The sequence below is a fragment of the Erythrolamprus reginae genome, chromosome 3 (genome assembly GCF_031021105.1).
Source record: "Erythrolamprus reginae isolate rEryReg1 chromosome 3, rEryReg1.hap1, whole genome shotgun sequence".
NCBI classification, from domain to species: domain Eukaryota; kingdom Metazoa; phylum Chordata; class Lepidosauria; order Squamata; family Dipsadidae; genus Erythrolamprus; species Erythrolamprus reginae.
In genome coordinates this window covers 71,105,422-71,132,452 of record NC_091952.1, presented here as the reverse complement: position 1 = coordinate 71,132,452, position 27,031 = coordinate 71,105,422, and the positions used below count along the sequence as shown (strand labels likewise).

General features: G+C 43.4%; 1 protein-coding gene across 5 annotated transcripts in view; it reads right to left on the bottom strand.

Moving 5' to 3' along the window:
* The window catches only part of MAST2 (microtubule associated serine/threonine kinase 2), a 175,337-nt gene that overhangs the window by 88,427 nt on the left and 59,879 nt on the right, over nucleotides 1-27,031 (bottom strand). For all 5 annotated transcript variants that reach the window (XM_070745794.1, XM_070745793.1, XM_070745798.1 and 2 more), the window contains exon 4: nucleotides 2,156-2,187. In XM_070745794.1, the coding sequence (XP_070601895.1) occupies nucleotides 2,156-2,187 (32 nt within the window). The remainder of the gene's footprint in view (nucleotides 1-2,155; nucleotides 2,188-27,031) is intronic.

Sequence of the window (27,031 nt, the reverse complement as noted above, 5' to 3'; positions counted from 1 at the left end):
CACAGATATTCTGGTCCAGTGCCATGAAGGGCTTTATAGGTCATAATATTTAATATTTAATAATATTTAAAAGGAACCGGTTAAGTAACCATAATTAATATGCAGCATGAACTAAGAATAGTTTCTGAATGGTGCTTTTTCTGTTAAGTATATACATATATTTATCACAATTCCAGTGGGACTTTGAGGAGGGGGGGGGGGCAAAGTGATGAAGCACTTTCACATTTGAACAGAAATGAGTATTTAAAAATATATCCCTGAGCATGATGATGTCTCATGAGTTTAAACTTCAATTACTGAAACGTTTAGGCAAAACTTCCAGATAAAAAAACAGATTAATTATGAGCTTCTATGCCTATTTCTTTCTCCTGTGAGTTGCAACTGTTTGTTTTTTACTAGCACAATGAATACTTCTGCCATTTTGCTCTATATGAATTTGATGTCTTTTCTCTTGTCAGTTTGGAATTTTCAGATTAAACTAGTATCCATCAGGGAAAAACTGACAGTCACTACAATCACCCATGTACACTCACTTCTAAACCACTTTCTGTTTACTTAAAATACCCCGAACAACCAGTTTGCATTATGTATTTTTTTTTGGGGGGGGGGGGGGGGGATAGTACATATCAATTCAAGATAGTAACTTGATATGCGCTATGCAGTACAGTGATACCTTGTCTTACAAACTTAATTGGTTCCGGGACGAGGTTCTTAAGGTGAAAAGTTTGTAAGACGAAACAATGTTTCCCATAGGAATCAGTGGAAAAGCAATTAATGCGTGCAAGCCCAAAATTCACCCCTTTCGCTGGCAACGGAAGTCCGGAGGTGAGGTTTTCCAGCAAGGGGAGCATCAGTGAAATTGCAGCATCGCAAAAACACCGAAGTCCTTGAAACCCCACCTCCGGACCTCTGTGTTTTGTGATGCTGCAATTTCACTGAGGCTCCCCTCACTGGGAAACCCCACCTCCGGACTTCCGTTGCCAGTGAAGCACCCGTTTTTGCGCTGCTGGGATTCCCCTGCAGCATCACAAAAACACGGAAGTCCGGAGGTGGGGTTTCCCATGGAGGGGAGCCTCAGGGGAATCCCAGCAGTGCTAAAACGGGTGCTTCGCTGGCAACGGAAATCCGGAGGCGGGACATCCCAGCGACGGCGGTGGGTTTGTAAAGTGAAAATAGTTGGTAAGAAGAGGCAAAAAAAATTTAAACCCCGGGTTTGTATCTCGAAAAGTTTGTATGTTGAGGCGTTTGTAAGACGAGGTATCACTGTATTTGTCTAACTTTTCAGCTAGCAAAATTTCTTACCAGAATTTACAGTATCTCAGATCTCTAGTTTTATATCATGTTCCAATTTTTGTACTCAAATCATATAATATATCCATAATATTACTATCCCAGCCTACATTTCTAAGCATACTAAATTGTCCTAAAAAAAAGAAAGAAAACAAGCTAATTAATACTATTAAAATTGTTAAAGGTGATGTTATTAAAATTGCTAATAAAATACAGAATGGTTAGGAAAGACTGGGTATATAAGGATATGGATGAGTTAAGACGAAATAGTACCATGTGGATAAAATGGCGCATAAAGCCATATTAGGGTTTTATATAATTGTACAAGAATAAAGAGATTGCAATCAAAGCCTCAGTTCCTCAACTCTATGGCTCAACTGCCTTAACCAATATCCTTTTCTCTTAGAAATCCATTAAATTCCAATACAAAAGATAAAATCAGTATTCAGATCATGATTCTCAATTGCCAGTCTTATTCCAGGATTAAGGTTTAACTCTAGGACTTTCGTATAACCCAATTAGGAACAGAATTTTATTTCATTGCTAAGCAACCACAATGACAGATAATCCTTAAATCATGAATCTGCATGAATTTTTTGTACATTTTATATTCTTTAGTGCATTAAAAAAGTGAAATATTTTAATTGAGAATCATGTAATTTTTAGAAGTCTGTATTGTTTCCTTTTTCAATTTATTCATATTCAATTCCACAACATCATAAATAATGGTGGAGAATGATAAATGGTAACATGCAGCAATATTAATTGTACAAAAAACTTGGTTAATCTTGAAAAATAACACAAATTAAACATTTTGAAAAAATGCCTTAAATCAATAATTTTAAGAAGTTATACATGTACTTACAAGCTTCCTCTTCTAGGGAGACTAAGCTCTTTCTGTGGGAGAGAGAGAAAAATCAATGATGATTTAGAGAAGATTATTAGAGTTGCTTGATGAGTCACTAGCTTATTATTTACAGAATGAAATAATAAAGATAACTATGTCTAAATACAACATTGTAAAAATGTTAGATTTTTTTCAAAGCATATACAGTATATGACTTCATTACTCTAAATGTAACTCTTGTAAATATTCATTATAAATATTTATTATAAGGTGGTAATATTCTTTTTCAACTGTATAATTTTTGAACTAATTTACAACTTAAAACTGTACAGCACAGAATAAACAAATCATAATGAATCTTAGAGCTTTCAGTGGCACTAATTTTAATGAGTGTATTTCTCAAAGCAACTGAATCGTTTTTCAGATTTTTTGCTTGCTTTAGTAAGTAGAGGTATTTAATTTTGCATAAAGTCTGACTCAGTTTTTACAAGTTATTTTCATAGCAAGTACAGCTCTAATACGAAATATGGAATTTAGTTTAGGAATTTTTTTGTTACGTTTACATGTAAATATAACACTTCACCACTAGATGGTACAATTATTCTTTTTAGCAGCTGTATAAAAAAGTGAAAAGCTTAACTGTTCAAAAATTGTTTTTATTTGTTGCAAGCCGCCCAGAGTCCCATATAAATTAGATTAAGAAGAAAGAAAGAACGAACGAACGAACGAACGAAAGAAAGAAAGAAAGAAAGAAAGAACGGAGGGAGGGAGGGGCAGAGAGAGAGAGAGAGAAAGAAAGAAAGAAAGAAAGAAAGAAAGAAAGAAAGAAAGAAAGAAAGAAAGAAAGAAGAAAGAAAGAAATCTATTCAAATTTTAAAAATTTTATTATGGAAGGAAGGATGGAAGGCTGAGTCAACCTTGAACTGATGAGAATTGAACTGTCAAACTGCTGGAACAACTCACTGTATATCTTTGCATACAAATCATTTGATATGTATATTTATATTAATTTACTTTTTAGGTTTTATATTTTGGTTTCTTTGCCATTTGGCTATAATAAAGTACTGCTTACAGCAATGTTTCTCAACCTCAGAAACATTAACATATATAGATGTCAATTTCCCCATTATGGCTTAGGAATTTGGGGATTTGAAGTCCCAAAATTTGAGGAACACTGCTCTATAATTTAATTCCTATGCTTACTGGCAGTGGTTTTCAGCTATTTTCAATTATTTCAAATAATCTCAACCTAATCAAAAGAACAGAAACTGAATACCCTGTTTCCCCGATAGTAAGACACCCCCGATTGTAAGACGTATCGGGGGTTTCAGGGGGGTCGGCTAATATAAGCCGTACCCCGAAAGTAAGACATATGTCTTACTTTCGGGGAAACACGGGGGTATTGCCGCCTCCCTCTCATCTAGCTGCGCGCCGCCTCCTGCCCACGTCCGCACCGTCCCCCTCTCCATACGTCGCCGCGTCTGCCACCTCCCTCTGATCTTAATGAGCGCCGCCTCCTGCCCACGCCATACTGTTCAGGTTGTTAATAAATGTTAATTTTATGGTTAAAACAAAAAATTCGACAATTTTTTTCCAATATAAGACATACCCCGAAAGTAAGACATAGTGGGGCTTTTGGGGATAAAAAGAAAGTAAGACACTGTCTTACTTTCGGGGAAACACGGTAGGAACCTTTGAATGCAATGTAATAATAACTGAATAAAGGCCTTTAAAAACCATATTCCACTGAATATTTTGATAATATCCTGTAATAATATGGTAAAAACATTCAGTTTGAGAACCAAATCAAAATGTATTTATTTCTTATTCATAATCTGGAAGGATATTTTAAGTTTATCTGTAGAAACTGCAATTGCTCAGAGGTTTTCAGATTTTGCAGGTGAGAGTTTTTATCTTGAAATTTTTGCTGATATTGGCTACTAAGTCTCTACAGATGATTCGCCTTTAAATAGCAGCAACAGCAAAATAAAAATGCTGAAAAGATCTTATATCTCCAATAATTTTTTTCTATAGCACAATAATATTCAGAAGTCTCCGCATATTTAGAAAAGGAAAGGCAAAGCTCCAGAAACTATTATTTATGCTACTGCAGCATGTGGAAATTAATTTATTTCTTACATTTCTAAAATATACTGTATGTATGAATAGGAATCAACAGTAAAATTAGCATGTCAGGCAGGCTAATGAAGCATGCTATAAGAAGTGTGAAAGCCATATATTAATGCTATCTAAGTTTATTCATAACTTTACCCTTGTCTATTACAATAGTATACATGAAACAAAAAGAAAAATTTTGCAAGTTAATAAAATACACTGACAAATTGTGGCTACTATATTTAACCTAGAATTCACTGGTGCAGTAATTTTATTTAATAGGGAAAAAACGTTGATTAAATATATTAATTATGCTTAATAAGTACCCTCTCCCAAATATGGCACACAAATTAAGAGTAAATATGAAGGCACACGATAGATTGTATAAGATAAGTGTACAATCTATATTTTAGCATTTTAGTTGTGAACAGAAAGAATATTACCTTCATTATTTAAGTCTATACTGTATGTCTGCAAGTATAACTATGTTATGGTCTAATTTGCACTTATTCTAAGAAACTTCTTCCTTCCAATGAACATACAAAATTATTTTCCTCCCTATTACATGTCAGTCATATTCCTTGTCAATACAGCCTAAATAATCTGCTCAGATCAATTGCCCAGTTTGCCATACATTCCAGTCAGTCCTTCAAAATCATTCAATGCTTCAACTTTGCAATTGCCCCAGCATTTTTAAGATGGATATATGGCATTCTATGGAGGAGTGGCAAGGGGCCTAATGATGCTGATACTCGCCTCCCACTTAGAAAGTTGAGAGTTCAATCCTAGGTAACAGCAGATATTTCTCTCCCAGGGTGCCAAGAAAAAAATATCTGCTAAGAACTCCACATGGCATCAAGAAGGGCACCCGGTCAGTAATGCTCAGCTCCATCCAGTCACCCAACTCTACCTCGAATTAAAGAATTACAGGGTCATAGAAAGGGAGTTTAATATGGTATTCTATGCAGATCAACAAGTGAGATGGAAACAATTTTTATTCTCCGTACTGAAGGAGCGGGTCCAGCAGTCACATGGGTTGCTCATGTCCAATCCGGTGGAACTGAGCCTAGTATTAAAAAAGCTTGCCGGATCCGCCCCTTCCCTGAATTCGCTCAGTTCGCATATCCTGCGGTTGTATTGTGATAGCTCGTTCAACATTCGTTCAACATTCTAACACCTTCCCTTCGATCTTTTCCTTCAAAAGTAGTAAGACTGTTTATCCTTATTTGTTTTACTTGCACTATTAGCGCCAGCCGTTTGAGGCTCGGCTTTTTTCTTTGGGAGAAGTTGCGGTTTCGTTTTCCCCCGGCTGTTTTTGCCGTTTACGATCCCCGCTGCCGCTTGTGGATTCCTTTAATCCCTTGGCCTGGAGGTCTTGGTGCAAGTATTGACTCATTGATATAAAATAAAATCATTATTGTATTATTGTTAAAGGGCTTAAGAAATACCTCCTGCGGAGTGAGACGCTTGTTCTAGTCTCCTGGACTTAGTCGATCGCTTCCCCTTTAAGAATTCTATTCGGAGCGATTTTTCGGCGCGAAGGCCTTCGCGCCCTTTTTAAAATTTAGGCCTCTCGAGTTGGCCCCCTGCCAGCCGCGTAGGCCTCAGTCCACCGCGTGGATCCCGGAGTGGGCTTTGGGACGCTCAGGCTTAATTCTCCACCGGCTAAGCCTCCAACCAGAGTGCCTTGGTTTACTTTAAATTAAGTTTAGGGAGGCTGGCCACGCTGGATTTGGGGACACGAACTCTGGGTTTGCCCAGATTGCCCTCAAGTCTCAGCAGCTCCGAGGCCTCGGAGCAGGATCCATTCCTCTTGGGAAGGCTTTGAAATCTTCTCCCTAATTATTCAGTTTTTTGGCTCAGCCTGGTCTTCTGTTAATTATCAGACTATGGCTACTTTTCCCAAGAGAGGCACAACTAAAGGTCCCAGAGAGGCCAGGCCTACAGGCGATGAGATTACTAGTATCCCCCAGGCCTCGACCTCCTCTTCTTCTGGGGCCCGCCCCTCGACCAAGGTCACCAGGGCTGAGAAGAGAAGGGACCTAGCCCTACAAAGAATCCATGACAAATCAGCAAAGCGTTTGAAAGTACAGGCCCAAGTACTCAGTAGTCAAGACCCCCCAGAGGCTTCTAGTCTGCCTCCTTCTGGGGTCCCTGTGTTATCTCTGGATGAGCCAAACCTAGACAGACCCCAGCCTAACCTATGGGGAATAGGTCCAGAGGAACCAGATATTATCGAAGATTCCCCCCAGCCAGGATCCTCCCAGGCCTTCAGGGATTCTTCTGCCATTCCTGCTGATATTTCTAATTTACCTCCTGAATTCCAATCTATTTTTTCTGTGTTGTCCAAGGCCATTGATGCTAAACTCTCCACCATCAATGAGCTTCCCGTACCTCCTCCTCCTCCTCGTCCCTCCCGCCCCTTGGGTTCTTCCCCAGCGGTTAGAGCTCCTATTCAGGATGATTCAGATTCCTCTCAGGACGAATATGAGGATATGGAGGAGGATGAGGATCCCTTTCAAGGCCTCTCAGATGATGAGGAATCCCAAATAAAGGTTCCTTCTCCAATTACTATTTTTCCTTCTCAATTGTTCAAATCTCTCCTTCTCAAAGCTAGAATTTCTTCGGGATTGGCGGCCCAGGAGAAACAGGCCTCCACATCCACTGATCCCCCAGAGGAGAATTTACCTTACTTCACAGAGGAACAGGAGGATAACGAGGTAATTCCTATGCCTAAATTGTTTAAAGATGCCTTGCTTAAGCAGTGGGATTTCCCAGCCTCTGGGCTTAATCCCTCAACCAAGGACAGAAAATTGTACAAGCTTTCCTCTTCCTATGAAGAGCTTCTATCCTTTCCTAAACCGGATGAACCTGTCAAGATCCTTCACTCGGCGGCTGCTGTGCCAGGCGAAGCAGAGGAAGTCCTTCGCCCAGAGGACAAGCGGATTGAACAAATGCTCAAAAGAGGATTCACCGCAGATTCCTGGGCCATTAAAAGCTCGGCAGCAGCTTCCTTCTTCTCCAGAGCCATGCTTCTGTGGCTTCGCCAACTGCAACAGCATATTCCTCCCGATGACTTGAGAGGTCAACAAGACTTCAACAAGGTCTTTGCAGCTGCCCAGTACGTGGCTGATGCCACTTTACAATCTACTAGATTTTCTGCTAAGTCTATTGCAGCCTCTACAACGGCAAGAAGACTCCTATGGATTCGTCCTTGGCAAGCGGGAGTACGCCAGAAGTGGCAGTTATCCCTGGGACCCTTAAAACGCGACCTTCTTTTCGGTGATCTTCTGGATCCACTCCTCACGGAAACCACGGACAAGAAGAAAGTTTTGGGTCCAACCACCAAAAAGGCTGCCAAAACGCAGTCCTTTCGTCGCCCAGGGCGTCAGCAAGACCAAGCGGCGTCCTATCAGAGATCTCCAGGTCAGTATTCCCCCCGCTTTCGTTCCCAAGGTAGGAACTCCAGGGGCAGAGGTTTTCGCTTCCAAAGGGGAGCGTCCTCTAACAGGGCTTCAAAGAAACCTAGATGGTAATTTTTCCTCAATTCCCATAGGTGGCCGTCTAGCCCATTTCGCCTCAAATTGGCGTCTCACCTCCAAGGACCCCTGGGTCATTGACACTGTTCAAACAGGTCTTCTTTTAGAATTTATTTCTCCCCCCCCGAAACGTTTTATTTCCTGCCCTTCTCCCAGGTCCTCCTCAGATTGTAACCGTATGGAGGAGGCCATTTCTCACTTATTGTCCATCAGAGCCATTCAACCGGTTCCCTCCGGTCAGAAGGGCCTAGGGTTTTATTCCATCCTATTTATGGTTCCTAAATCCTCCGGAGGCTGGAGAGCTATTTTGGATTTAAAGAAGCTGAACCTATTCATCAAATATAGGAAGTTTAAGATGCACTCCTTATCCTCTATTTTGGCCGCCATTCACTCAGGAGATTTCATGGTCTCTTTAGACCTCACTGAAGCCTACCTCCACATTCCTATAGCCAAATGCCACAGAAAATTTTTACGTTTCTCCTTTCAAGGCAGGCATTTCCAGTATAGGGCGATGCCATTTGGCCTTTCCTCGGCCCCTCGGGTCTTTACAAAGCTCTTGGGGTCTCTGGCGGCCTATATCCGGGCGTCCCCAATCCACATTTTATGTTATCTTGATGATATTTTGATTCATGGGAACTCCCTAGAGAAAGTGAATTCAGACCTTTCTATCACCATGTCAGTCCTTCAGGACCATGGATTTTCCATCAACTTTGATAAAAGTCATCTCCAACCTTCCACATCCATCTTACACCTGGGTTCCATTATTAATTCAGAATCCTCTCAGGTTTTTCTCTCTCCTGAGAGAAAATTCAGTATAGGGGAGTTAATTTCTTGCATTTTATCTAAGCCTTCAGTATCCATAGTATCCCTGTCTTCCCTCTTGGGGAAGATGGTGTCATGCATAGGCATCATTCCCTGGGCTCGCCTTCATGCTAGGGAACTTCAGTGGCTCCTATTACCCTTTCAGAGATCGGGGCACAGCAACTCAAATCGTCGCATTGTCATCCCACCAAGTGTTCGCAGATCCTTCAAGTGGTGGAAGTCTCCGGCCATGGACAAAGGATCCCCATTCAGGTGTCCGGATCAATTTGTCATCACCACAGATGCCAGTCTATCGGGATGGGGCGCCCACGCCCAGGGGATGATAGCCCAGGGCACGTGGTCCCCGGAGGAAGCTTCCAAGCCTATCAATTGGCTAGAGCTAAGAGCCGTATCCCTGGCTCTGAAGCATTTCTCTCCTCGCATTCCCAACCGGCACGTTCTCATTCTCACCGACAACATTGCCACAAAAAGCCATATCTGCAGACAAGGGGGCACGAGATCCAGGGCCCTCATGAGGGAGGCCCTCAAGTTAGGCCTTTGGGCGGAAAAACATCTTCGGTCGCTCCTAGCCGACCACATCTCGGGGAGCCTCAACGTCCAGGCGCATTGGCTATCTTGAGAAACGATAGACCCAGGAGAGTGGAATCTCCATCAAGATCTGTTCCATCAAATCAGCCTCAGATTCGGCCTACCAATTCTGGATCTCTTCGCGACCAATGCGAACGCCCAGCTCCCTCGCTTCTTTTCCAGATTTCCATCCCCGGGAGCGGAAGCAATCAATGCCCTCCGGAGCCCATGGCCTCCAGGCCTACTTTACGCATTCCCTCCAATTCCAATTCTCCCGGACGTGATTCACAAGGTCCTCACCGAGAGGGCCCGGGTAATCTTAATCGCCCCTCATTGGCCCTGCCGGCCCTGGTTCGCGGATCTCCAACAGTTGTCCGTCCAGGACCCCTGGCGACTCCCCGTTTCGGGGGATATGCTGCGACAGGGGGCCTCATTCCATCCAGACCCGGAGTGGTTCCACCTCACCGCCTGGCTGTTATCAGGAGAGACTTAGAACTGCGTGGTCACGACTCCGATACAGTGGAGGTCATTTTAAAGGCCAGAAGGGGTTCGACCAATCGAATCTACGACCACACGTGGTCCAAGTTTCACCAGTGGTGCCTACAGGAAGGCCTATCTCCCCTGTGCATTCCCATACACAGAATTATTTCCTTCCTTATGCAAGGTTTCCACAAAGGTCTTTCCACCAGCACCCTCCGACGTCATCTGGCTGCCATTTCATCTGTCCTAGGGGGCCCCCGCAGACAGCCTCTCCGATCCTTCCCAGAAGTTCAGGAATTCCTCAAGGGCATAGCCAACCTCAGACCTTCTAAGGTCCACAGGTATCCATCCTGGGATTTGCCACGGGTTCTCCATTCCCTCACGCAGGCACCATACGAACCCCTAAAATCGGCATCCCTCAGGTACCTATCCTTTAAGGTAGCATTCCTGGTGGCTATTACCTCTGCCCGACGCATTTCGGAGCTGGCTGCCCTCTCAATCAGGCAGGACCTTTGTCAATTTCATCAGGACAAGGTAGTCTTGCGACTGGACCCCACCTTCTTACCCAAGGTCAGTTCCATGTTCCACAGAACTCAGGATATTGTTCTACCTTCCTTCTGCCTCCAACGAGACCATCCCTTGGCAATTAGATGGCACACCCTGGATCTCATTAGAGCGCTGAGAATCTATATCCAACGCACAGGACCCTTTCGGAGGTCAGAAGCACTTTTTATAGCCTATCACCCCAGAGTCATGGGTGCCAAAGTGTCTTCTACAGTAATAGGCCGTTGGATCAGAGGGACTATATCTAAAGCCTATGAGTCGGCCTCCCTCTCAGTTCCAAGGAACATCACAGCGCATTCCACCAGGAGCGCAGCCACCTCGGCCGCTTGGGCGACTCAAGCCCCGTTGGAGGAGGTCTGCAAAGCAGCCACTTGGGCCTCGCCAAATTCTTTCATCAGGCACTACAAGATTGATTCTTATGCTTCAGCGGACGCTGCCTTCGGCAGAAGGGTACTCCAATCCGTTATCTCTCACGATAGCAATTTAACCCCGCCCTAGGGACCATCTATTGGGTATGTCCCATGTGACTGCTGGACCCGCTCCTTCAGTACGGAGAATAGGCGTTGATTGCTTACCTGAACGCCTCTTCTCGTACGGTGAGCGGGTACAGCAGTCACTTCCCGCCCTTGTATGTGTCTTCTTTATCTTCCTATAACCTTTCTTTCTCTAACAATAAGAGTTGAACACTACAGAGCTTCACAGCTGAGCCTAGTCTATGGATTCGCGAATTCTGGGGAAGGGGCGGATCCGGCAAGCTTTTTTAACACTAGGCTCAGTTCCACCGGATTGGACATGAGCAACCCATGTGACTGCTGTACCCGCTCACCGTACGAGAAGAGGCGTTCAGGTAAGCAATCAACGCCTATTTAATCTAAAAATGGAATCACTATCGATTTCTGCATTCTATGACTGATTTGCCCTTGAGGTGCATATTTGATAAAGCTACCAGTACAAAAGATTATTCCCCCGAACTCTATTGTAATTAAAAATATAAAACTATATTTCATGTCATTTGATATTCTGTAAGCTGCCTTGAGTCGCTGTGGGCGAATAGGCACCAATATAATTTCAATAAATAAATAATGAAACATGTCAGACATAGTAAATTGAAGATAATTTCTTTGAAAATATACACAACAGAGGAACCCAGGTAGACTAAAGTCACATACATTTTCATTCTTCTCTGTGTTTTAGAATTCCTAGAAATCATTAGTGAAACCAGTATTAATATTTTTCAGAAACTTTTAAACAAACATGTACAGTGGTACCTCAAGATACGAACCTAATTGGTTCCAGGGGGAGGTTCGTAACACGAAAGGTTCGTAAGACGAAACATTGTTTCCCATAGGAAACAATGTAAAGTCAATTAATCCGTGCAACAACAACAACAAAACCCGCAAAAAACCGCTGCCGCCTGGGGGCTGTTTTAAAAGGTGACAGCCGGGCGGGGGGGCTTCCCAGCAGCCTCCCGAACCCCGAACCCGGAAGTTCAGCAAAAGTTCGGGGTTCGGGAGGCTCCGGGCCGCATTCGCCTTCCTCCGCCACCACCAGCATCCAGCTCTTCCTCCGCTTCTCCCTTCTCTACAAAATGACAGCCTGGCGGCGGCCTGGAGGCTAGGAGGGGGACGAAATACGGGAGAAGGAGGGAGGCAGCGTCCACGCTTTTCTTTCTTTAGCTAATTGCCCAAAGACGTTCCCAGCCCAGCGGCGCTTTTAGATTGATCCCTTTCTCTGGCCACTTAGCTCTTTCTCCGAAAGGAAAGCGTTGAGGCTGCCTCTCTCCTCCCGTATTCCGCCCCCCTCCAAGCCGCATTCGCCTTCTTCCGCCACCACCAGCATCCAGCTCTTCCTCCGCTTCTCGCTTCTCTACAAAATGACAGCAGGGCGGCGGCGCGGAGGCTGGCGGCGGCGGGGGTGCGTGGAAGAGGTCCTCCCATATTCCGCCCCCCTCCAAGCCGCATTCGCCTTCCTCCGCCACCACCAGCATCCAGCTCTTCCTCTGCTTCTTGCTCCGCCAAAAGAAAAGCATGGAGGCTGCCTCTCTCCTCCCATATTCCGCCCCCCTCCCAGCCTCCAAGCCGCATTCGCCTTCCTCCGCCACCACCAGCATCCAGCTCCTCCTCCTCTTCTCGCTTCTCTACAAAATGACAGCCGGGTGGCGGCGCGGAGGCTGGCGGCGGCGGGGGTGCGTGGAAGAGGTCCGTGGGAGAACTGGGGGGAGCCACAGCCACCGCCCCGTGGAAGAGACCTGGCTGGGAAGCTCCCGAAGGTGATCTTTACGGGGGCCCCCAGGAGAGCAAGCAGCAGGCGCCGCCTCCAGCCTCCGTGCCGCCGCCCAGCTGTCATCTTGTAAAGAAGCGAGAAGAGGAGGAGCTGGATGCCGCTGGTGGTGGAGGAAGGCAAATGTGGCTGGGGGAAAGGCAGGTGGTCCAGCGCTTCACCTGCCTCCCAGCCAAAAGGCAAAGCCGCGCAGCTCCACAGCCGCCGAAGAACTGCCTCCTGCCTGCCCCCGCTCTTCTGCCGACCACAGGCGATAGGTGGGACACAGGGGTGGGGTTAAGCCTCCTTCGGCGGCTGTGGAGCTGCACGGCTTTGCCTTTTGGCTGGGAGGGCAGGCGAAGCGCCGGAACTCCTGCCTTTCCCCCAGCCAAAACCCCAAATGTCTCCGCCGCAGGAGGCACCCTCGCCCCTCGCCCGTGGCCGGCAGAAGGCTGTTTTAAAAGGTGACCGCCGGGCTGGGGGGGCTTCCCAGCACCCCCCCGAACCCCGAACCCGGAAGTTCGGCAAAAGTTCGGGGTTCGGGAGGTTGCTTGGAAGCCCCCCAGCCCGGCTGTCACCTTTTAAAATAGCCGCGCGGCTTCCCAGGAGCCTCCGAACGCCGAACGCAGAAGTTCGGGTTTGGCGTTCGGCTTCGGGAGGCTCCTAGAAAGCCACGCGGCTATTTTAAAAGGTGACAGCCGGGCTGGGGGGCTTCCCCGCAACCTCCCGAACCCCGAACTTTTGCCGAACTTCCGGGTTCGGGGTTCGGGGGGTGCTGGGAAGCCCCCCAGCCCAGCGGTCACCTTTTAAAACAGCCGGGCGGCTTCCCAGGAGCCTCCGAACGCCGAACCCGGACGTTCGGGTTTGGCGTTCGTAACTCGAAAAATGTTCGTAAGAAGAGGCAAATTTTTTCTGAACCCCGGGTTCGTATCACGAGTTGTTCGTAAGATGAGGGGTTCGTATCTTGAGGTACCACTGTATTTGCCTTGAAAAAAGGATGATTTCCAAGATTGGCCACACATTATGAGTATAAGAATTCTCAGTGCTGCTACATATATAACTAAATTCATAAAGAAACGTTGTCTGCGGATATAGAATTTATCTGCACCAAAGACAAATTCCTTGAGTGTCTAATCACACTTGGCCAATAAAGAATTCTATTCTATTCATTTAGTGTCTGTTTCAAGTTACAATGGATCTATCCGGGAGCCATTTACAATCTGTATTCAAAATTCCAATGCCTGTGGTCACATGACCAAATTTCGAGAGTTTGCAACCAGGCCGCATTTACAACTGTTGGGAGCATCCTGTATTCACAGTACCATGTTTTATGACAGTTTTGCCAAATGCCAGCATTTATTTCCTCTTTTTTAGCAAAACCACAACTATTGTGAGTCATTGGTTCCTTTAACGACCACCACAGTAACATTCACCTCCCCAAAAGGTTGTAATGTCCGTTCGGTCGTGTGATTGATCCATTTTACACTTGTCGCAATGTATGACTGTAACAGGTAGGTTCCATTATGGTCATAAGTCAAGGACTAGCTATAATTTAATCTCTCATTGCCATATGACTGAAATGATGAACTTATCAAATATGTGCCCAAAATGACATGCAAAGCCATGTCGCCCGACACTGACAGTCTTGTCTATTTGTCTTCCAGGTTTCTGATGCGTGTGTGTACACAACGATCAGCTGTCCTTCGCCTCCACAGCAGTGCTGAAAACCAATGTGAGCTGATAGTTGTGCCACATGCATGCTACAACTCGGAAGTTTGGTTTTTCCAGAGCACAATCCCTTAGCACATGTGGCACTGCTGAAAACCAGCCTGCACATGCACATTGGTCAGCAGATAGTTGGGCACGCATGCATGATAGAACTTAGAAGTTCGGCTTTTCCAGAGTGCGGCCCCAACAAGTATGCACACGTCCACGTGTGATGTTTCTGCACAACCATCACTGCCATATGATATAGCTAACAACACTGGTTCTTCATTTTAAAAATGTTACAATGCAGTATTCTTCTAAACACAGTTTAATGACAGATAAGGTTAAAATTACAATAGCCCATATGAAATTTTGAGAAGTTCTGCATATCTCAATTATGACAAATATCTATAGCCTTTTACAACTTAATTAAAAATATATCATTTAATATCTAAGGACATTTCCGCTCCAAATTTAGTGGGGATTACAATCTCATAATAACATTATTCTGCTTTATTCCTGGCTTTAATATGCACATAAAGCCAGTGGAGTACAATGGATTAAAGATATATCAGTAGATATCTTTTTCAGATCTACCATGTTTTCCCAAAAATAAGACCCTGTTTTATATTTTTTGAACTCTGAAATAAGCGGTTGGCCTTACTGCCATGCATTCAAAAGTCTGATTGGGCTTATTATCAAGGGATGTCTTATTTTGAGGAAAACAGGGTAACTTTGTAGCAGTTGAATGACAACTGTCAAATATGAATTCTTCAACTTTGTTTTTCTTAGGAAAATTAAATGTCCTGTCCTCATCATTCACGTCTCTTTTGTTCACTAATTTTTTCAACTAACTAAAGGAAAAGGCTGAATTTGGTTAGGGAACAGAGATGAGAAGAGATAATGCCTCTTTTGTCAATATTCTCTGTGGTATCAATATTATTGTATTGTGTTCTCCGGATCCCGGAGTCCCATGTTCTCCAGGTCCCATCAGCCAAATAATGTTGACTGGCAGGCCTGTGAGGAAGGACCTTCTCTAGGGGGATTCTGACCCTTTGGAACCAACTGCCTCAAGAGATTGTACCTTTACCATCTTTCCGTAAAGCCGTGAAGACCTAGCTCTTCCAGCAGGCCTGGGACCGCTGAGTGAATGGAATCCTAGTTTTGGCTAGGAATGTTAGTATGCGCATGTACGTTTGGCTGGGTTTTTAGTAATGGTTTTTATGCTGTTTTTATGTATTGTTCTCATTCATTAGAAGAGTCCTTCGGGAATTGGGTGGCATACAAGAACGACAGACAGACAGACAGACAGACAGACAGACAGACAGACATTGCTTCATACTTTTTATTTTATCTGTGCAGCAGACATGTGAAAAAATATCTTTATTAATTCTGGATTTGATTTAGATACATAATGCCTTCTATTCTTCCTCAACACTATTCATAATTCTTACTATGTTTGTTTAGTTTCCAGTATTTTTAAATATGTTTTCTATGCATTGATGAATATCTGCATACTCAGTTCAACATAATTCAACCTGCTCACATTTTATTAATCACTGAAATATCTTGATTAGATTTTGATCTATTTTAATGTAACCAATTTGAATTCTAGAGTCAATTAATATGCACTTTCTCCTCCATTCCCCCACTCTGTTGCTCCAGAGAGATAAATTTTTGATTTAGGATAAGTGGGTAAACAATCAGAAGAAGCCAGGAAAAGTAGCTGCAGCTGGAAATTATAGCATTTGTATTCAGGTCCTACACAGTATGTGCGTAATCTTTCCCAGACTATGAAGAGCTTTCATTTTTACTAGAAAGCTGAAAGCATCTGCAGCTGACTCCATCTGCAAAATCTGAAGTCAAGTATATAATCCAATTCAAATTAATTGCTAATCTGGGCCAAATGGTTCTTTGAATAGTAGTTGAACAATAGTTATTCCTCTCCCTCCTCTGTTCAATAACAATATCAAAGCTTGGTGTGATCGTCCAGATATTTGACAGATCTCAACTGTTCTTTCATCTCCATTTTATATCATTTAATATGTTGTACTGCATTTTAGAGTTATTTTTTTCCCTTTACAAAGAAAATGAAGCTATTAAATGATCTTCAAACAAAGCCAGGTAATACATTAATGAGCAGATTTATTTAGCAAATCTCATGCACACAATCAGTCAAGAACATAAGGCAGACCTAGAAGATGGACAGACAACATCAAAGACACAAAAAAATCAATTAACAATGGTTGAAACTGCCAGAAGAGCAAAAGCCAGAACTCTGTATCTCCCATGATACCCAAAGGTGGTGGGGGTGGTAGAGGAGAAGGAGGAGGATAATGCATACAAGTTGTTAACAAAAGAACCAAAGAAACAAATTGTTTGTTGCTATCTAGTGGTCATACAGATATTTGCAGCTCAGATCTATTATATTTATGGGAACATTACTCTTCCTTTTGTTTCTTACTGATGTCATTTTTTTTGAAGAACAGAACAGTATGAGAAATTGAAAAAAGAGATGTGACTAGTAAGAGCAGCTCAATGAAAATCAGTATCCCTATCCCGTGGAAGGTTTTCATTAAACTAAACCCTTCCGTTAACATAATCTCATTATCAGGCAGCAATATAGTCTAGCTTTATGCAGGTTTCTTTAAAACCCTTCTAGCCACAAAACAGTAATACCTGCCATTTAGATGACAGTTTAGTTTAGTTTAGTTTAATCAGATTTGTATGCCGCCCCTCTCCGCAGACTCGGGGCGGCTCACAGCAACAGCAATACAAGACAAATCCAATATTAAATTAATTTTAAGAACACCACAAGTTAAAAACCAGTCATACACACTAGCATACCATACATAAATTTTATAAGCCTAGGGGGAAGGAACATGTCAATTCCCCCATGCCTGACGACAGAGGTGGGTTTTAAGGAGCTTACGAAAGGCTAGGAGGGTGGGGGCAACTCTGATATCTGGGGGGAGTTGATTCCAAAGGGTCGGGGCCGCCACAGAGAAGGCTCTTCCCCTGGGTCCCGCCAAACGACATTGTTTAGTTGACAGGACCCGGAGAAGGCCAACTCTGTGGGACCTAACTGGTCGCTGGGATTCGTGCGGCAGAAGGCGGTCCCGGAGATATTCTGGGACAGAACCCTAGGAAGAAAATATTTTAAAAACCAAAATACTATTCCTAAATTGAAGGAGTATTCCTAAATTGTCATAAATAATTCACTTCAAAAAATAATGTTCTGCAATAAGACACAATTTAATTTGAAATTAGAGACTGCTATATTGATATTTTCAGGAGACAGATGACACATGGTATAAATAGCTCTGAAAGCGTCGTTTGAGAAGTGCTTCTTAATCAGCTGAAACATATGGATATTTATGAGGGCAAGATTGCAATGGTTGCTGCTACAGCACTTCCCTCCTGAGCTTATTTTGTTTTCACTTTATTTATATATTCAGTTAGATTCAGTGGGAAGAATTAATTCTTTTTTATTTTAGCACCATCGTCTTTGGCTTTATTATCTAGTTCTGTAGTAACCTTTTGTCTGTTCTTTAGCACAATAAAGCTATCAATCCAGAACAGCTTTTCTAATACAATATCAAGACTACTATGCAATTTAAATGTTTGTAAAACTCCATAAAGCACTACTGTGAGGTGATTTTGAGGCATATATCAAATAAAGTCCTGTAGGCACAAGGCCAGATTACTTGTAGGGTCATCTATCTTTGACTAGGTCTATCTTTCTCACATGTTCCAACAGAGTGGACATGTTGCGGGTTCCTTCTCTGAAAGAATGCCATCTAATAGGATTCAGGAAGCAGGAAAAATTCGATCATGGTGCCTCTCCTACAAAATAGCTTCCATTTAAATCAGACAGCCTTGACTCTATTAATCTTCCAGAAAGCCTTGAAATTCTGATTTTACCTCCGGGCACTGAAGCAAGTAGAGCTCAATATGTGTTATTTGACTTTATTACAATTTTTAAGGACCTCAACTTTGTTATAAAGCATATTACTTTTATATTTATATGGTATTTGGTATTTGTAAATCATCCAGAGTCACAAGACCGAGACAAGCAGCAATATAAATTCTCTAAATAGACAAATATATTATCAATTTATCTTGCAAATTTAGATCATCCCATAAATACCAATTATATCTTAATACAATTAATTTAACAAGAGTCATCAATGCAAGGGTCAGTTAAGAAAATATATTAAAATGTACTTAAAATATTCTCTAAAGCAGGCATGTCAAACTCGATTTCATTGAGAGCCACATCAGGGCTGTTCCTGACCTTGGGGTGCTGGGTTGGGGCTGGCCAGGGTGTGTGACCAGCTCAACATCATGTTAGGGGAGCCTGTTGAATCCCAAGCACTCTTCTGGTGAAAATGGGCTCCCAAACCTCCCTTTTGGATGTGATGGCCTCCTGTAATTCTCTGCCAGCAAAAAGGGAGCTTGGGAGTGCTGCCCGTGGTCCTCACCAGCTCTGTTTTGGCTGTGATGGCCTCCTGAACCCCTCTGCCAGTGAAAACAAAGTTCAGGAGGGCCGCACATAGCCCTCCTAAGCTCTGTTTCAGCTGGCAGAGGATTGCAGGCCGCCCTTCGCTGTTTCTAGGGCAGCCTGGTAGGCCAGGTCTAAGCACCCCACAGGCTGATCTGGTCCCCCAAGCTTTGAGTTTGACACCCATCTGCTCTAAAGTCTCCTATACTAAAACAATTACTTAGGAATGCAAAGGACTCAAAAAATACAAAAAATACCTAATTTTATTCACACTATCTTCAGGTGTTGTATTTATATCAAATAATTCAAAGCAACAAAAATATATTTGATGACAACTCTTCTTTATATTTCACTATACAGGTAGTCCCCGGGTTACACCCTCCCTGACTTACAGTGTTTCGTGGTTACGACACGAAACTGCCCCCCTCCTCTTGCCACACTGCACTCGCTTGGTTTGCTCTCACCGTCCCAAATTTTGGCAGCGGGCTCCAGAATTGCTGGCATTCGCCGGCTCCGGTGCTTTCTGAACCGCAGGGATTGGAAGAAGGCATGAATGAAGCACTTTAGCAAGCAGGCAATTTTTTTAGTCGTCGCGGTGACGTCATGATGTGACGACCCGGGGGCAGCAAGGCCCTTCAAATTTGCGTATTCAAAGTTCAAATCGAGCTTTAGAGTAGCTGGCCATGCTACAGGCTTGGGGGGAATCAGGCAAGACAGCATTAGAGCGAAATGGAGGAAGATTCCGATTTACACCAAAATTTGGCTTACTATCCACCATAGGAATGGATCGATGTCGTTAGTCGGGGACTACCTGTGATGTATATCTGAATGCAAAGTTATGTTATATAATATAATAAACACTGTAATAAAGAAATGGACCTTGTAAAACCTATGTACACTGCATGCTTAAATATCATTGACATCACTGCATAGATAGCAACAGTAAAAGTAGAAAAAATACTTATTTTACATATTATAAAAATTATATACAAACTTTATGCTGAAGCTTGTACAGCATCTAAGGAATGACCAATTTTACAAAGTGCATAATAATTAAGACATTAGCTACCAGAATGCAGCTTTAATTACCAAGTTAACCCTTAAATTCATCCTATCGGTTCTCACACATAAATCAATAGTAAGTTTAATTCATCAGCTGATAGAATTTCCACAGTGTTAGCTATTCTGTAGGATGGTTCATATCAAGCAACTGAGATATATATGGAAAAGACATTAGATAGCACAATTCAATTATGTAGTTTTAAAATTTCCATTTCTAATGTTATTAAATATTTAAAATAAAGCAAGGAAAATGTTGTATTAAGAATAAAGTACAACTTGCTACAACATTACAAAAATAAAAGTCAGCATTTGTAAGAATCATACATTATGATTCATTACAAATGAAAGGGGAAAATGCAAGATATTCAATTTGGATAAAGCTTGGTTCAAAGCATTAAAAAGTTCAGTAAATATTGTAAATCTAATATCCAATTACTGGAGAATTCTTATCGATCATCTGTCACAATGCTCTTTACTTATGACTTGAGAATCAATTCAGCAAAGTTGGCAACTACTCTTTGTACCGTTTTTTATATCTAGAAGATGGGAATAAAGTTTTCTCTTTTTTAAAAATATATATTTAAAAAAATCAATATAATACATTCACTAAAAGCAATGTTTACAATTGATTATATTCTTTTTGTATTAAGAAATTACTTAAAGCTTTAAAGTACTGTACAAACACAAATAGAATGTTTTAAATGGCAACTCAGACCCAGTTTAGCAATGCTGAAAAACATTTGGAGGATTGTATCTTATTACAGGAAAGAGTATGACCAAAATTTTGGTCCTTTTAACAGGATGGTTGCAACCATAGAAGGGGGGACAAGAAATCTTCCTAAAATTCCCATTCTCACGACCAAGAAACTGAATATGGGCAAGGATACACTATTCAAATCTTGCCATTTTGTCAAATTTCTACATTTGATTTCACAGTGCTAGAAAACCAAATGCAGCTCATAAATTCTTTATCTTTACTTTAGCATTAGACCATTATTATACATCAAATAGCCAGGTGCAGCTTTAATACTAGCAATGTTTTAATCAAAAAATCAGAAACCTGTTATAAATGCACTTCCTCCTGTTTTTCAAGTACCGTTAATCCTAGTCATTATTGGCTTTTAAGTAGAGTCAAAGTAAATCCAAGAATGCTCTTGTACGCACATAATTAGCAGTACATAATTTTTTTTTGGTACAACAATTACTATCAGCAGCTTATTTTCAGAAGCAGAACATAACAAAAAATGTTACTTTAACAGAAATTGGAATTATCAATGATTAAGCCCAGCATATTATGAATCATAAAAATTTTCAAGACTGGCAAAAAATACCCCCCAAAGATAGATTAACCACTGAACAATAAGTTATAAAGATGTTTCTTTTAAAAATATTGTTTTTCAAAGAATTTTCTTTGTATTTGTAAGTGTTCCTATGTTATACATCCATTACCCCCCCAGCTCCAACTGACTTTTACCATCTTCTTCCCTTTGCCGAGTGCTTACCCACTTTGTGAGTCGGGATAGCCTTTAGTGTTAGATCACTAAAATTAGCACTTTTAATCTGCATAATGGTATTCAATGGATACCATTGAATACCATTATGGTATTCAGGACTCAGGGGTTTTGGAAACACATAAAGTTAGTATTTGCTTACAGATCACTCACATAGTTACTGTTTGAAATTCCGAGACCACTGAACAAATGGTATTTATGCCTGGTTCTTAAAGATACAGTCACTGGAGCGCCTTTGTGATCAAAATTCAGGCATTTTGCAACCCACCTGCATTTATGACCACAAGGTACAGTTTATTAACAGGCCATGCTTGTTTCAGCAGCAGCAAAAAGAGGGTGAAGGGCAGATGAAGACAGTGGAGTGCAGGGTGCCAGGGCAGCTGTAGCTGGATCAGCCATGGCTTTGTGTTGCTGGGCCAACTGGGGCCTAGGTGCTAGACTGGGGTACCTGCAGTTTCACAATGGGCCAAGCTGAGCGTGTTTCATCGGCAAAGGGAAGAAGAAGATGGTAAAAGTCAGTTGGAGCTGGGGGGGGTAATGGATGTATAACATAAGAACAGTTATATATCCTTCCACCCTTACTGCCAGTCTGCCTTTCACTGAGGACCTGTATACTGCATGAGTCAAAAAGAAAGCCGTGAAAACATTTACAGACCTCTCGCATCCTGGACACAAATTAGGATTCTTTATTGACCAAGTGCGGTTGAACACACAAGTCTTTGGTGCATATTTTCTCAGTGTATATAAAAGAAAATATGCCTTTGTCAAGAATCATGAGGTACAACCCTGTCATAGGATTCAAATAAGCAATCAGGAAACAATATTACTATAAATCATAAGAATACAAGCAACAAGTAAAACTTAATATTAACCGCTCCAAACTTGACTGTAAAAAATATGACTTTAACAATCGAGTTGTCGAAGCGTGGAACTCATTACCGGACTCAATAGTGTCAACTCCCAACCCCCAGCTCTTCTCCCTTAGACTCTCCACGATTGACCTCTCCAGGTTCCTAAGAGGCCAGTAAGGGGTGTATATAAGTGCACTGATGTGCCCTGTGTAATATTTTGCAATCTACATACATATACCCGTGAAAATTTACGAATATATATATGTGTGTGTGTATATATATATATATATATATATATATATATATATATATATGTATGTATATACAGTGATCCCCCATTTATTGCGTCCCCAACCATTGCGAACAGGGTACTTCGCGATTTTTCAACCCGGAAGTCAAAATACCATCTACGCATGCGTGCGTTTTTTCTATGGGCACGCATGCGTAGGTGGCAACCGGGAGATCAGCTGCTGGGTGGCTTTCCTGGGTCTTCCCCCTCTTGCTGGCGTCAGCGAGGAGTTTCCCCACCGCCCACGCAAACTCCTCGCTGCCGCCCGCCCTTCGCCCGCCCACGCCGTTCATTCTCGGCGCTTTCGAGCCGAGTCCGTGAGCGAGTTCGCTCCCGGACTCGGCTCGAAGGCGGCGAGAGACAGCGCCAAGGAACGGGCCTGTCCACGCTCTCTCTCGGCGCTTTCGAGCCGAGTCCGTGAGCGAGTTCGCTCCCGGACTCGGCTCGAAGGCGGCGAGAGACAGCGCCAAGGAACGGGCCTGTCCACGCTCTCTCTCGGCGCTTTCGAGCCGAGTCCGTGAGCGAGTTCGCTCCCGGACTCGGCTCGAAGGCGGCGAGAGACAGCGCCAAGGAACGGGCCTGTCCACGCTCTCTCTCGGCGCTTTCGAGCCGAGTCCGTGAGCGAGTTCGCTCCCGGACTCGGCTCGAAGGCGGCGAGAGACAGCGCCAAGGAACGGGCCTGTCCACGCTCTCTCTCGGCGCTTTCGAGCCGAGTCCGTGAGCGAGTTCGCTCCCGGACTCGGCTCGAAGGCGGCGAGAGACAGCGCCAAGGAACGGGCCTGTCCACGCTCTCTCTCGGCGCTTTCGAGCCGAGTCCGTGAGCGAGTTCGCTCCCGGACTCGGCTCGAAGGCGCCGAGAGACAGCGCCAAGGAACGGGCCTGTCCACGCTCTCTCTCGGCGCTTTCGAGCCGAGTCCGTGAGCGAGTTCGCTCCCGGACTCGGCTCGAAGGCGCCGAGAGACAGCGCCAAGGAACGGGCCTGTCCACGCTCTCTCTCGGCGCTTTCGAGCCGAGTCCGTGAGCGAGTTCGCTCCCGGACTCGGCTCGAAGGCGCCGAGAGACAGCGCCAAGGAACGGGCCTGTCCACGCTCTCTCTCGGCGCTTTCGAGCCGAGTCCGTGAGCGAGTTCGCTCCCGGACTCGGCTCGAAGGCGCCGAGAGACAGCGCCAAGGAACGGGCCTGTCCACGCTCTCTCTCGGCGCTTTCGAGCCGAGTCCGTGAGCGAGTTCGCTCCCGGACTCGGCTCGAAGGCGCCGAGAGACAGCGCCAAGGAACGGGCCTGTCCACGCTCTCTCTCGGCGCTTTCGAGCCGAGTCCGTGAGCGAGTTCGCTCCCGGACTCGGCTCGAAGGCGCCGAGAGACAGCGCCAAGGAACGGGCCTGTCCACGCTCTCTCTCGGCGCTTTCGAGCCGAGTCCGTGAGCGAGTTCGCTCCCGGACTCGGCTCGAAGGCGCCGAGAGACAGCGCCAAGGAACGGGCCTGTCCACGCTCTCTCTCGGCGCTTTCGAGCCGAGTCCGTGAGCGAGTTCGCTCCCGGACTCGGCTCGAAGGCGCCGAGAGACAGCGCCAAGGAACGGGCCTGTCCACGCTCTCTCTCGGCGCTTTCGAGCCGAGTCCGTGAGCGAGTTCGCTCCCGGACTCAGCTCGAAAGCGCCGAGAGACAGCGCCCCCCGGACCCCCAACCCGGGTTTGGGGGGCTGCTAGGAAGCCCTCCATGCCGGCGGCAAACAGCCGCGCCGCCCCCAATCTTCGGCTCCTCGCTAGCGCTGTGGGAGTAAAAACACCATCTGCACATGCGCAGATGGTGTTTTTACTTCCGCATCGCTACTTCGCGAAAACCCGCTCGTTGCGGGGGGTTGCGCGGCACGCGCGGCTGCCCGTCGGGCCGCTCACCCGGAGGAGAAGAGGCCTCGCCCGGGCCGAAGCCCGAAGACGATCCGGCCCCGGTGCCCGGGACAATATAACACATACCCCCAAAGTAAGACACAGTGGGGCTTTTGGGGGTAAAAAGATAGTAAGACACTGCCTTACTAACGGGGAAACACGGTATTGTATATTGGACAAAGAATAAATAAATAAAAAATAAAAGTTAGTCATACAGTCATAAGTGGGGAGAGATGGGTGATAGGAACGAAGGGAATAGTAATAGTAATGCAGCCTTAGTGAATAGTTTGAAAGTGGTGAAGGAATTCTTTGTTTAGCAGAGTGGTGGCGTTTGGGAGAAAACTGTTCTTGTGCTTAGTTGTCTTGGTGAGTGGTGATGTTTTGAGGGTAGGAATTGAAACATTCTATTCTACTCTACTCTATTCTTATTTTATCCCTAAGTGTTGTATCTCATGATTCTTGACAAATTTATCTTTTCTTTTATGTACACTGAGACATATGCACCAGACAAATTCCTTGTGTGTCCAATCACACTTGGCTAATAAAGAATTCTAATTCTAATTCTATTCTATTCTAGCAGCCACTTAACTTCCTGCCAACCACCTGCCAACCAGGACTTGCAACTTCCTGCCAGATTCTACTGACTTTCTTGTTGGAAATTGACAAATCACAAGAAAGAGATTGCTTAAACAACCTGTAATTGTTGCTTAATGATGGGAATTGGGACTGCCAGGATTGTCACTGCTAAGTGATGTGGTCATGTGACATTATGCTTATGACTGCATTGCTTAGCAACAACCTCCTTGTCCCAATTACTGTCATTAATCAAAGATTAGCTACAGCAATAGTCCATGAATTTTGGCCTTGAACAATTTCACCTGTTTGATGAATCTGGCATTAATTTGATGACTTAACCAAGCTCTTTTGGAAAACATTTGTTGTTTTGATAGTTTATTTTGAGGCATACTCTATCATAGTATATTAAACGTTTATTGAGACCTCTCCATAGCTCAGTTCTGAAATGGAAGCAGCAGAATTGGAACTGTCCATAGGTGAAGGATAGAGGGTGGAAGCATGGATTGGCAAAAGCTACAACAATGTAATGTAAAGGTTAAAAAACTGAGGGGGGGGAAGCTGCTTACCCACTTTGTGAGTCGGGATAGCCTTTAGTGTTAGATCACTAAAATTAGCACTTTTAATCTGCATAATGGTATTCAGTGCATCTGAATAGTCAAATTAAGAATATGATAATGAATTAGCATAACTACAAATGAAGGTGGTGCATCACATCCAGTCTTGAATGCAAAAATGAATAATTCCTTCTGTAGAAATGCTATAAAGCTGTTGAAATAGTTGAATCTTTTTCCCATGTGTAATAGCCATGCTATAAAGCCAAATAGTATTGGACAATTATTCATAGTAGAGTAGAATAGAATAGAGTTGGAAGGTTGCATTTCTATTATAAACTGACATAACCTCACTAAAACATACACCCCTACCATATATACTGTTTACATGTGGATTTATGCCATATCTGAAATTTAAGTTAGTTGCTCAAAAAACTATCTACAAATCTAATCTTTGGTTTAATGGTTAACGTTTTGTTATCATTTTCACAACATTAACCAAGTACCCTGTTTCCCCGAAAATAAGATAGCATCTTATATTAATTTTTGCTCCCAAAGATGTGCTACGTCTTATTTTCAGGGGATGTCTTATTTTTTTTTCCATGAAGAATTCACATTTATTGCTGAACAAAAAAATTAACAATTATATATTGTACAGCAGTTGCCATCACAAACCAGCATAACCAGACAAACTGTGAATCCTATCAAGAATTTCTTACTATTACCGTACCATTCTTTTCATGTACAACAATTATACTTTCTTCAAATATATGTTATATACTATATGTTCTGTTCAGGAATGTTGCAAAACAAAACATCTCCTATGTCTTACTTTCGGGGGTGACTTATTTTTGGGGAAACAGGGTATGTTCAATTTAAGACCAACAATATATTTGCTTTTCTTATCTATTCTATATCTTCTTACTGATATTTTTCATTCACACTGTTTAAAATGTTAAACTTTTAAAAAAATGGCTGGATCCATATTGCCCTCCAATAAAGCTGCATTTAATCTGAAGCAAAGAAAATGGGATGGTGGCTTTACATATTCCTTCTTCCACAGCACCTTTATTGTCTAAAAAGTTGACTTGGAAGGTTGAAGGACTTCAATAATAATGTTGGATGTACCAAAAGGGAGAGGACGAGGAAACCTTTTTTTAATTTACTTTATTTCCACAGAAGGAAAATTATGCCTCTCAGCTGTAGCTATAAATAGAAACCACTCAAGAGGTGCTAATATGAGTGCAATTCAAATTATCTGTATTGCTTTTACTTTATTGTTTTTCTTCCTTGAATCTCACATCTAGCCAGTTTCTTGTTTACTTTCTCAGGTCCGAGCTAAAACTGGCTGCACATATTACAAAGTGATATACAGTGGTACCTCTACCTAAGAACGCCTCTACTTAAGAACTTTTCCAGATAAGAACCGGGTGTTCAAGATTTTTTTGCCTCTTCTTAAAAACCATTTTCCTCTACTTAAGAACCCGAGCCCAGAAAAATTTCCCAGGAAATTTGAGAGCGGCATAAAGGCCCGGCCAGTTTCCTAAAATTCCCCTTTTAATCCCAGCCATTTTAGGCTTTTCTGGGCTTCCAGAGAAGCATTTTGGTGGCGC